This window comes from Genypterus blacodes, unplaced genomic scaffold (assembly GCF_046128005.1).
Source record: "Genypterus blacodes isolate CSIRO-AG114 ecotype Tasmania unplaced genomic scaffold, CSIRO-AGI_Gbla_v1 ptg000044l_1, whole genome shotgun sequence".
NCBI lineage: Eukaryota > Metazoa > Chordata > Actinopteri > Ophidiiformes > Ophidiidae > Genypterus > Genypterus blacodes.
The window spans coordinates 3,385,504-3,398,015 of NW_027466857.1; the positions used below are offsets into that span (position 1 = coordinate 3,385,504).

Below are 12,512 nucleotides of genomic sequence, written 5' to 3' on the forward strand. Positions count from 1 at the left end.
GATGGTTCCTGCTTGGATTGGTTCATTTCCGCCTCTTGTCGTCTCCGTGTCACTCTGGCAGTGAGTCATCGTCACGGTGCATGTTGCTGTCCATTTGCAGGAGCGGCACCATTGACAATAACACGGGCCGCAGCCCATCCAACCCCCCCGCAGCTCATCCTCCACCTCCAGACACACAGCCTCCAACGCCCAACAGGTACTGCATCACAAACAGCCAGCGGGGGGAGGGGAGGGAGGGGGCTTCATTTCTGCTTTGTCATTTTGCTGCCTCCATTTCTCCACCCATCTCATAACATTTAGCACTGCAGCAGGACCCTCCCTCCCTCCCTCCAACAACAACGTGAACGCAATACAAAGAGGAGTCGAGGAGTCGAGGAGACTCACAAGAGTCCTTATTTCTTTATTTTACAGCCAGAGTTTTTATTCTTAATGTGCCAGAATGTTTGATCAGCCGTGTCAGGTACATTAGACAACAAATACAGGCTCAGACTTTACATGTGGAAATCAGAGAGCGCAGAAGGATTGTGAGCAGCGAAGGGATGAAACTGGATACGTGATGATGTCATCAGGATTTTGAGAACACAGACAATTCTGTAACCAAGGGAATATAACATGTGATTATAGGTGTGAAAGTAGTTGGAATGCAGTTGTTTTTGTCCATCTTAAGTCTAGCAGAAGGATAAATAGAGACATTTCTTTACATGCTGATCATCAAATCTGGCGCTTTGTTAGTGTGATGATGTCATTTCTTTACTGCTGTTCTGCTTCATCGATTTGGTTCTATTACCTCCCATCATTCTCAGATTTTAAGTATCACCTCGCTCTCTCTCTGTTTTCCTTTTCTCTCTCTCTCTCTGTCCTGTAGGTCTGTCAGTGGGAAGAAGCTGTGCTCCAGCTGTGGGCAGCCCTTAGGAAAGGGGGCCGCCATGATCATAGAGACCCTCAGCCTCTACTTCCACATTCACTGCTTCAAGGTCGGTGGCAGAGCAGCAGAGCAGCAGAGCACTCGACCTGATGCCAGAAACATTTAAAAAAATCAAAACAATCTGCTCTCTCTCTCCCTCTCTCTCTCTCTCCCTCTCTCTTTCTCTCTCTCTCTCTCTCTCCCTCCCTCCCTTGCTCTCTCTCCCTCTCTCTGATGCAGTGTGGGGTGTGTAAGGGACAACTAGGCGATACAACCACAGGGACAGACGTCCGGATCAAGAGTGGCCTCCTCAACTGCCACCAGTGCTACATCCGTTCTCGCTGTGAGTCCCCCTCACTCTCACTCGCTCTCTTTCTCTCTCTCTCTCTCTCTCTCTCTCTCTTTCTCTCTCTGCCTATTAATCCTTTATCAAACCAGAATTCCTCACAGCAACATTTTTCTAATTTCAGACATTTTTCCTGCATTCCCCTAGAAGTAATCTCAATACAAAACAGTGTATTGAGTTTATAAACTGTATCTCTCTCTCTCTCTCTCTCTCTCTCTCTCTTTCCTCCCAAGCGGCGGGACAGCCGACCACATTGTGACAACGTCCGCACAACAGAAAAGCACAAGGTTCATGGAGGAAATCCCTGCTTAAACAGATTATCTGCAAATCCCACGAAGCACGTCGAGAACTTCGCATCCGGCTAAGATTCATCAAGTGAAGCCAACAGGGAACTACAGTCCAACGCAAATCACAAACACAGCGGAAAATAACACGCGTGTGTTTACGTTCTCATATGTGAGTGAAATGAATCACACCCTGGATCTGATTGGTCCGTGTTCCACCACAGCGAGAGAGAGATTGTTGTGATGTGGCCGCCATTTTGATACGATGGCCCCTGGGTGAAAACACAAGCGCACACTTACGCTCTGATAACATCAAATAATGTCAAAATGAACACAAGAATAATTCACAGGTGTGTAGAATCTCATTGTTCCCTCGCAGGAAAAAAGTGACTCTTTCTCGTCACGTTTCAAACAATGGACATGCAGCATAATCAGTATGTACACGTCTCTTCATCATTTCAGATGTTTTGTCTTCATTTCCTCATTTTTGGATTTAGTGCTAAGAATCCAAAGCCTGGAAAGCAAACTGAACATGCGGTCAGGCAGCTCAGATTGGATTTTATCAGACTTTATCAGATGAAATGTATAGTTTTATACCCCTTGTAATGAAGTACTAAATTAATCCTTTAACAGAATATACAAGTAATGTATAGAAACTCCCTTTAGGAATATTGAGAGTGCAATAAATCCAACTGTAATCCCACTATCGAGTCCCAAAGACATCAAAGGCCCCTTAGGAATATGATAGTGTTTTTATTTTTGTGCTCCTTTGGCCCATACTGTGACCTTGTACACGTCTCTACTTCTGTGCTCAGAATCAAATTAGCCTTTCGTATAAAACACACATGTGGGATGTAGTTTGATCATTGGGGCAATAACAGTGACTTGTGAGCCGTTTTTGTGCTTTGGGGGTCACATCAGGCTGTCAGGACTTTAATGTGCCTTAGGAAAGCAAAGCGACGCAGGAAAGAGACGCCAGCTTCGTGGTGTTTCATGTTTTGGAGCGGAGGTGTTGGCCAAATATAAACTCTGTGCTAAACTGCAGTCAGAGCGTCTGCAGCCCTCCCTCGCCATACACTTTACGAGTCCTATTTCCTCCTAGATCGCCTCCTTACCTGCACCCTTTGTCCATATCTCCTCTGATTTGCAGTGAAAACGAAAGGCAGGAAACGTACACAGTATATCTGCAGCAGGGGGAACATTGGTTTAATTTTGAATGTTGTTTTATTCTAGAGCAGTATAGTCTCTCCTGTATGCTATTAATTGAGGTCATTTTGCTCAAAAGTAGGATTCATTTACAAAATTACAAAATGTTTCCATTACATGTTCCATATAGATAAAGACCCAAGGATCTGCAGCAGATCAGCCAGCAGCTGCAGCGGTGCAGTGTGAGGCCGGACAGGAGCACAGATCTGAGCTGCCGGCTGGTTACTTTCACTCACTTGCTTCTTTTTGAAATTTTTAACCAGAAGAGCTCAGTTGTGTATTGTATTGGATGTAAACTGCACGTTTAAGCCTAAACCAAATGATTTGCTTGTATGGAAGCAAACTAGCAACCTGCCCCCCCCAGCCCCTCTCTCTCTCTTTCTCTCCACTGTATCCTATAGCCAAGCTTCTCCTCCAGGTTCATTTCTACACAGTATTTTAAGCTTTTGTTCTGATTGTGTATTTTTATTTTTTATTCTCATTTAGTTTATGAGTAATTCTCTGCAGAGTCTCTTCATAGCGGGATCTTTGAGGCGGAGATGTGACAGGATAGCTTGGGAATGAAACCTTTACGTCTGTTCTGTATTTATTGTAATATTCACCTGAACACTATCCGAAAAAATAGAGATTAAGTTGATGTTTAAATGCAATTGCATTTATAGCATACTGTATGTTTATAAATAAAAATGTTATAAATAAATGAAAACTGTCTGCTGTTGTTCTTGTTTCTGCTTTGGTTGATTTTTTAAAATTGGCAGTGAAACATCGTGACTAAAACAGAGACATGTGAAATGTGTACAAACTAAAAACAGCCAAAGAATATTATTTCCATCCCAAAATAATCTGTCAACTGATTTGAAATAATGAAAAAAATATAAATTGCTTTGGCTTTTTTCTCTCAAATCGAGTGACATTTTGTTGTCTCTGGACTTATTTTGAGAGGATTAACACAATAGAAAAAACAACAACAAATAGAACTGTTTACGTTTGATCAAAGACTCAAAGCCCCGGGTTATTATTGTTAGCAGTAATATTATTGCCGTTGTTGTTATTCTTAAATCATATTTTATTGTTACATTCCAGAAAATACCAATTTAACTATTATTTGTATTGTTTTTGTTTTGGGTTTTTTTTCTATAAGCGCTGTAAAGTCCCTCCATGTTACTCTGTTCTTCTCTGCATTGCGGCGCTGTCCGTGGTGCTGAAGTCACTGGACACCCCTCCTCCCCCTCCCCCTCCCCCTCCTCCTCCTCTTCCTCCTCTTCCTCCTCACAGGACCTTAGAAGTGTTTGTCCCCGTAGCTTCACATGAGCAATAATTCAACTCATCAATAATCACCAAACATGTTTTTTTCTTGTTTGTCCCAAACTAAAACAAAATGAACAAAAACATGACAAAAGCAACTTGGACTATTATTTTTTATCATCAACAACCATCTCAATGGTACACCTGGAAAACTATGTGCACATGTAGAAATATTTCCTTCTTAAATATAAGCATTCATTACCTACATATAAATAACTTTCGGATCCCGGACAAAACATGTTTACATAATGCTCACAAAATGGGAGTGAAATCATCGTCAAATCAGACAAAGAGACAACATGCAAATTATATAGAAATAAATACAATGTTTGCATCCATTCCCTTTTTTACCCAAAAATAAATTCTTCCGAGGGAATTTTGTAAAACATCGAAAAGGACTTTATGATCGATCTACGAGGGAGTAATGGCCTATGATCAACTATAGGAGACAGTAATACGTATTAACACTATACAATTTGAGCCACAAAAACACTGCCGTAGAAAGACACACAAAACACACAGATTCCTGTCAGAGGTGAACATTGCAGTTTAAGTTTGTGCCTTTTTTTTCCTCTCCCCAAGAAATAATTGTGTTTATATCGATAATTTAAAGAAACTAAACTCTCAGCAGCCTTGGAAACGAACAAATCAACAAACAAAAAAGAGCTATAAGAGGCTATTTCCGCTTGTGTGTGTCGAGAGAGAGATAAACCCGGAACAGCACGTGAATGCATCATCGTCTCGTTTGGCTGCTCGGTGCTTAGATTGTGAGTGTCCGTCCTCGGTCACGGCCATTAAAGCGTCTCTCTACCGAACAAAGCAGCTGTTGAACTCTGACACACCGTGACTAAACGAGGCTCAAGCTCTGGCTCGCTGATGGAACTCTGATGTGTCCACTGCGCGGTACATCTACAATGTGGGCGCTTGTAATAATTCAGCCGCGAAATATCCACCTTAACAAGTCACTTAATCCAGTATTGGGTTCTTAAACGCCTCACGGGGCTGATTTAAGTTCTTGTTTCCGGTTTATGTCAACTTTAATCAGGATTTGTCTCATTCTGTCATCTATTCTGCTTTGTCTCAGTGTGCGTAATGGTTTCTTAGACAGTCCTGATGAAGGATCGGGGAGTCAATGGCGTCCACGTGATTTAAGGTGGAATGATTTAAAGACAATACTAGCTGAATGACTTGTCAAGATGGACATTTTGTGAAGCGTAAAGTGTCAATTGACCACAAGAAAACGGCGCAAGGCTTCAAAATAAAATAACAGAGTTGTCATCTTCTTTTTAACTGCTTTTTTTTAAATTGTCCCTACGTGAATCTTGGGCAATTTCTTCTCGGAGTCTCCAGTTTGAGAACCCATTTCTTTCCCTCCTCTTGTTCTCTCGCTTCATTAGAACATGCTGGTCTTTACTAATGTAGCTTTGGCTCCGTTCTGTCTTTGCAAAGACGACAGTACGCTGGCGAACGGTCCGCCCAACGAGTCCGGGATAGAGGTGATGGTCCCCGGGGCGGTGGCCCAGCCTTGGCTCGGTGCTGTCACTCCCATACCGGTGGACACGGAGGTCTTCACCTGGTCCACCTGTCCGTTCCCGGTGGTGTTGATTTGCACCCCGGTCGGGCTCGGCCCCCCGCAGTTAGAGATCGGCACTGGGTTCGGACCCGGTCCCCCTGTGCTGTCTGGGTCGGTAGATTTGGTCTCTTTGCTGTCTTCGTCTCTTGGGTCGGACTTTTTTCCGGAATTGGACTTGGCAGCGGCCGCAGCAGCCGCAGCAGCTCGCTCCTGTTTGCGGAACTTGGCGCGCCTGTTTTGGAACCACACCTAAGTATCGGGGAAGAATTGTCGCAAAGTTAAGACGCCATTATGTCGCATAAAGACAGTTAAATTTGGTCAAAAAAAGCTGTAATGTCGTTTCAAATAGCTCTCGGTGATATGATCTTACTTCATGAGGTTTATAATCTTTATCTTTTTCACTTTATCATTTTATTTAATATACGTCTTGGAGCTTCATTTCCAAATTAATTCATTAATAAAAGTGTGTTTTCCGCATTGGAGCATAATTGTGCCACAGGAGGCCAGTGTTGTTCCTCTGAAATCATTGCTCTTTTAAATTATTGTTTTTCTTAAATTATTGAAAATGTGTGATTATGCATATTCCTCTTGTAATGGCGCATAAGGGGAGTTGTGTTGGCGTGTTGGCGCCTGCTGGCTGTGTGTACCTGCACTCTGGCTTCAGTCAAATCGATTTTGAGTGCCAGCTCCTCTCTGGTGTAGATGTCCGGGTAGTGTGTCTCAGCGAAGACCCGCTCCAGCTCCTTCAGCTGGGCGCTGGTAAAGGTCGTCCGGATCCGCCTCTGCTTCCGCTTCTCATTCAATCCCCCGTGATCCGTGAAGAGTTTGTAAGGAACTGTAAAGGAAAACCAAGCGCCACCGTGTTAGAGCCTTTATCTGTGCAGTAATGGGGGGGGGGGCAAATATAGTTATTGCGTAATTGAGATGTTGTCAAATGGAAGTAAATTTCAAATTCGATATTTTGTCTAAAAATCCAGTTAGGTTTCTGGATTGAAGCTTTCAATTCTATTATCTCTTTGATTACCTGTGAATTAGTTCTGAATTGATACCGCTGCTGACCTGTGATGCGTTTAATTGTAATGGTAAACTAATTGTTGCTGCTCAGATTGAGGCTCAAGTTTGAAAAAGTTGTCATAATGTTCCCATCCGCCCCGCTTGTTGCTACTGTAACTCCAATTCAGTGTCAATAATGAGCTTTAGTCTTTGGTTATCTAATTATTTTCGAAGCTTTATGTCTCATCGCAAAGTAAATAAATTATGCCTATCATTTTGGCAGCTTAAGATAATTCTGTTGGCGGTTTTGGGTGTGACTGGGATAGTATAACCCCGTAACCGAATTACCTCCTTGCCTGCAATCGCTTCTAACGTGATAAATTCTTTCATTTGTGTAAGCAAATTTCGTTTGGTAAATACTAAACACATTTCCATTTTCAAATGCAATCAAGGCGTTCCTATAATACGGCGGGTAGAGGATGTGGAGCCGCTGCTTACCTGCGGCGTACGGGCTGCTCTGGTGGTCCCGCAGGGTCCCCAGGCTGCAAGACCCCGGCGTGAGAGACGGACAGCCGGAGGTGGCCCCGAAAGTGGTCCTGATGGGATTGTACTGAAACCCACTGGCTTGACTGCACGAACTGAAGTCCGCATAGGCCGATGCCAAGCTCGACGTGTCCATCCCGGCCATACATGACTCGTAGGCAGAGGAATTTAGGTAAGAATACTCCATTTTATACATTTGAGAAGGCTCGGTGGACTTAGAAAGCTGCACTCTCCGGGAAAAGAAAAAAAGCCAAAGAAAAATTACAAAAAAAAACAACCAACAACCCCCGAAACAAGTGGGTTCGGAACGGAAAAAAAGGAATCAAAATCAAAATGAGGAGGACGCGCGGTCTGAGTTTGGGGGGGAAAGATGACTTGTTTTTAGTTTGAACTGGTGGTAAAGCGGCTGGACGGTGGGTTGAGATGTTCACTGCTCAGCGCCTGCTCCAAAACTGGCCTCCTTTATAGGAACCTAGCCCTGTTTTATGAAAAGCCCCCTAAGAGCCGCCTAGCCCGAGGTCTCTAGAGCATATAGTCCTCATAATAAACTTGGCTCTTTCCGCTTGGACAATAGCAAAGCGTTTGGTCTTATTGCTGGCGCTTTTTTACATGACAATAACTCATCAGTCTATTGGGCTGGCACTGGGGGCCCGGGCTGTCCAACCTCCCTATCATTGATCCCCTGCATCTCTAATTAGAATTTAATACCACGCCATTACGCACCCCCCCACCCCCTCCCCTCCGCCCCCCCGCTCTGCCCCATTCCAACCCCCCCTCCCCTTCTCCCACCCCGCCTCCCGCTCCTCTCCAACCACCATCTTGCCCTTTAATTCAATCACACCACTTGGAAATAATGAAAGTTGGGTGACGATTCTCCCTGATCCAATTTTCTCCAAGCTTTTAAGCCTTTTAAGCGACCGTATACCTTGGGCAGGATTTCACATAGTATTCCCCCCTCTGCTCCTCTCTCTCTCTCTCTCTCTCTCTCTCTCTCTCTCTCTCTCTCTCTCCCACTCTCTCTCCCTCTCCTCTTTTTGGCTCCACAAGCTCATCTGCTGCTACAAAAACGTTTCATTTTTTTGTCTGAAATGTCATTTTTGGAACCCCCAAAAACACAACAATAACAACTGTCAATTGGGTACAAATCGCTGCTTTGATAATATTATTGCACACCTTTTGTCGTGTGTGTGTGTGTGTGTGTGTGTGTGTATGTGTGTGTGTGTGTGTGTGTGTGTGTGTGTGTGTGTGTGTGTGTGTGTGTGTGTGTGTGTGTGTGTTTGTGTGTGCGTGTCGTCTGCTTGCCAAGACGCCACCTGCGAGAAAGCCGTGCGTACAAGTGAATCATAACCTTCTTCTTCTTCTTCTTCTTTTAGAAATATATATTTTTAGGAGAATAAAGTGTAACACTGTATATTCGAGACCCAAAGCTTTCATGCGTGTTTTCTACAGTATTTACGCCTCCAATCACGCAGCATTGCGATGTATATAGTGCTGAAATATTCCTCCTTTGTTCTGGTCCAATCTTATTTAATATGCTGTTACATTTTCCCCGCGGGTAAAACTCATTGTATTCCTTTTTATTATTCTTTAATAACGTATTTTTGTATCAGATCATTGCCGTTCCCGGTTAATGGCCGCATAGCTGCTAAAAACGGAAGTAAACAAATAAAATGTACTTATTTTCTCCTCAGACAAAACGCCAATTTTTCATATTTTTGTGCGGTCAAAATTAGACTAATATGCGTTTTTTGGTCAACATTACACGTTTTTCATGCGGCAAATAATCGTTATTTTTTATAAATATATTCCTGAATCATTTCCTGCACCATAGATGCAAATAAATAAAAATCTCAGTTAAACTTCCGGGTGTGTTTTTATGATTCAAATGAGTTTGTAATTGTCTTTATTACTTTCATTATTCCGCTCATTTGGCGAATAACACGTTTGTAATGAAAGTAACGAACTGGTGAGGCAGTCATCGGACCTCTTAGGCTCAGATTGGCTCAGCGCTTAATTCACTTTGTTTAATAAGGTGAACCCTATTCTTCTTCTTCGTCTTCTTCCTTCTCTCTTCTTCTTCTTCTTTCATTAGGGCCGAGTTCAAGTCCTCGTGTGATTCTGTGGCTTTGCTGCTTCTCCGCGAGTGACCGAATTATCCAAACACAAAACGGTTTAACAGGAATTATGGCGCAACAATTAAATTTAGGAGATGAGTGTTTGATGTTTCATTTGTTCACCAGTGATTGATTGATCTCTGTCTATGTATGTGTGTATGTGTGTGCCGCGTGCTCCTTTTCCGCAGGTTTCCTGTAACGGAAAATCGCTGTAATATTCCCATAATAATCCCTCATCATTCCATTGTGTGTGTGTGTGTGTGTGTGTGTGTGTGTGTGTGTGTGTGTGTGTGTGTGTGTGTGTGTGTGTGTGTGTGTGTGTGTGTGTGTGTGTTGTATCCTGGCCGGGAGAGTCTCTGCGGTATCAGTTTGGATCATAAGTTTTTGTCTATTTTTATTATAAGGTTACTATAGATCTTTCTCTTGGATTCGTTTCTAGAAAAGCCAAAGAATAAATATTGATTAGATTTAATATTTTACGAAATTGATCTCAGTTTGTCATCGTAATTGAGGCGGACTTGGAAAAAAATATTGAATAAAGGTTTGACATTTGAATTTCCAATTTTATCCAAAGTCACATGAATGCAACCTGGAAAATTGCAAGTAAAATTGTTCAAATCAGCTTTTCACTCTGAATTTAAGGCAAAGTATTAAACATTTATACCTACATTTGATTCTGGCAACACAAGCAAGTGCAGCAGATATAATTCGAGTTATATGACAGCAGAAATACAACCTTTAAAGACTGAATATGACTCTAAAAAGCCTCCAGCTCGCGCATTACCCGCTTAACACGAGTGAAGCTGCGTTTGCCATCAATTATTTTTTCCTACAATTGCTGACGTGTTGCAGTGTGTTTACGTCTTTTCACTGCTGTGTGTGTGTGTTTGTCCCCCTATTATGTAAATGTTTTCTTTTTTTTTATTTCCCCCTTCTTTTTCCACACACACGAGCTGGGGGGGGACGGACACACACACAAAAAAAAGCAAAGTTGTACCAAATGGTTAATTGAATTATTGAAACCAAAGAGCCAAATGGTTCACCGTCCTCCCTCCACGCGTCTGGCAGCGAGAAAAGAAGCTCCATCTCTGGGAATTAATCTAATAACGCTCAAAGAAACGAGAAGTCTTTTCTGATATTTCGCCGAGGCAAATACAATTAGAGCTTTTAGCCACTGCGCCTCTTTCTCTGCTTATTGTTGAGCTCTATAGTCTATAGTCCACCAGCGTCCACCAGCCCATTCAAACGCCTCCTGCTTTGATACTTTCAACATCTTCTTTTTTATTTCAGCAGCTGGTTTAAATGTGCGGAGAGAATGTTTGCTGCGTGTGTGTGTGTGTGTGTGTGTGCGTGTGTGTGTGTGTGTGTGTGTGTGTGTCATCTATGAAGGTGGAGAGACATTTCTTGCACAATTAAAATATAAATACATCAATACATGTGTTGTAAGGAGGCCCTGCGTGGTGCATTCAGGGTGCCAATGTAAACACGTTTCAATTGGGGGCGTGGCCGCGGTGATTTACAGTACAGCGTAATGCTCCTTTAATTCAAGTCTAATTGCTAATTCATGTGTAATTCCGGGTCTGCAGCCATACGAGCTCACTTCAATAAATCAGGAGACGCGAAGTGTGCAAAGACCCTAAATTTCAATCGGCAAGTGCCGCACAATGGTGCCGACCGAGGGTGGACATGTTTAAAGACTTGCAGGGGGGCGGAGAGGTGGTGTGTGTGTTGGGGGTTGGGGGGGGGGGGGGTAACTCCTCTCCATTTAGCGCGCGCACTATCGTTGCTCAGCGATAAAGGAATGCGGGTGGACAGGAGGGACAAAACGAAAAGGGAACAAAATGCTATTGTCTCTGGATGGATTGGATGGATCCACTCCCCCGAAAACAGCGCAGAACAGAGGCGGATAAAGAGAGAGAGGGGGGGGGGCGATGGGGAGGGACCCGCTGTCACCGTTTCACCTACGACGTCTCACTCCTCCGCCCGAGGACATCCTACGCTTATCAAAAACGCTTATTAATAAGGCCGCGTGTTGCAAAGGAGGCGAGGGAGGTTAGGTGGGATGGGATTGGGGGGGTTTAAGAACAGATATAGCATAAAACATTCATATTGGGACGCGCCCATGGCAATTTAGTCTGATGTCTCAATTTGACAGAATGGGATCACCTGCTGGAGACAAGTCAGACAGACAGTGGACAGTCTCATCCAAGTTTAAATGAAAGAAAAATATGCAGCAATATGTATAGCACCTGTTCTTCCAATGACGTCATTTCCTAAAGCATACACACGGGAACAATGCGGCCAATAGAGGCCAACAAACGCAATCCCGTGACGTAAAGGTGTTCCAGACCGGCGCGTAAAAAGGCGCATCGGGTTCCCAAAGCGCACAGATGGAAAGTGACATCTGGAAAAGGAGCGGAATTGAATTAGAAGCTTTGGTGTCTCCTCTCCGTGTCTGCACACAAAAGACGTCAGGGTCTGTGCGTCGACGCGCGCCTGTCACGCTGTTTAGAGTTTGTTTGTTTTTCTGACGTATTTTCACCTGATTTGGCTGATTTTTCATTCATTCTTTGGCTCAAAGCTGAAGCGTTCACCTGACAAACTGACTCACTCTAAGACTTTATTCAATCCAGATTAAACTGAAATGTGTTGAATCCACAAATCATCTCCTTTCTAGGTCTTTATGTGACATTTTCCCCTTTTTTTCTTATCTAACATTAACTCGCCCAGTTGTCTTGCAGATGCTGCAGCAGAGGATCTGTGCTCGTCTCTCCCCCGCAGGTCCCTGTGATCCCTCTGCGGCTTCTCCCTCTCCATCGCTCCCCCCCTCAAGTGACCAAAAGGAGACGAGCAAGTGGATTAACATAAAAATCTTATTCCCGGGGATGAGATTAGGAAACATATTACCCTCAAACGGCGGCCTTGGCACGGGCGAGAGCCAGGCAAGGAATCAATTACTAAATTACCCCAACCTCTAAGTCGACATTAACGCAGAGAAATGCCATCGACCGGCTCCTAAAATAAGATTTCGCAAAGATGTGATCATTAAATCTCTTGCCAGTGTTCAAAGAATCTGATTCATAAAATTGTCTGAAATGAGATGGAATTAAATTCTTATCGGGAGCGCTTGTCATCGTTTCATCTCGCGCTGTTTAACGTTGGTCAATGGCCTTCATGAGATTTCCTCCCTGTAAATAAACTTCCTAATTGAATCCGCCTCTCCACGACACATTGTTTGGGCTCT

The 12,512-nt window shown here is 43.5% G+C and overlaps 2 protein-coding genes across 8 annotated transcripts in view; one reads left to right on the plus strand and one right to left on the minus strand.

Moving 5' to 3' along the window:
- LOC142999438 (LIM and calponin homology domains-containing protein 1-like) overlaps window positions 1–1,905 on the plus strand; it is a 76,534-nt gene extending 74,629 nt beyond the window's left edge. For 6 of the 7 annotated variants that reach the window (XM_076149009.1, XM_076149012.1, XM_076149013.1 and 3 more), the window contains 4 exons: window positions 101–196; window positions 866–974; window positions 1,145–1,247; window positions 1,484–1,905. In XM_076149009.1, coding sequence (XP_076005124.1) covers window positions 101–196; window positions 866–974; window positions 1,145–1,247; window positions 1,484–1,509 — 334 coding nt within the window. In that variant the 3' untranslated portion in view covers window positions 1,510–1,905. The remainder of the gene's footprint in view (window positions 1–100; window positions 197–865; window positions 975–1,144; window positions 1,248–1,483) is intronic. The other variant, XM_076149011.1, reaches the window with a different exon arrangement.
- A 3,533-nt stretch (window positions 1,906–5,438) lies between these two features.
- Window positions 5,439–7,350, minus strand: phox2bb (paired like homeobox 2Bb). Its single transcript, XM_076149168.1, has 3 exons — window positions 7,110–7,350; window positions 6,266–6,453; window positions 5,439–5,867 (listed from the first exon to the last, which is right to left on the minus strand). The coding sequence occupies exons 1-3, from the start codon at window positions 7,348–7,350 to the stop codon at window positions 5,439–5,441; spliced, it is 858 nt and encodes a 285-aa protein (XP_076005283.1).
- Window positions 7,351–12,512: the final 5,162 nt, after the last annotated feature.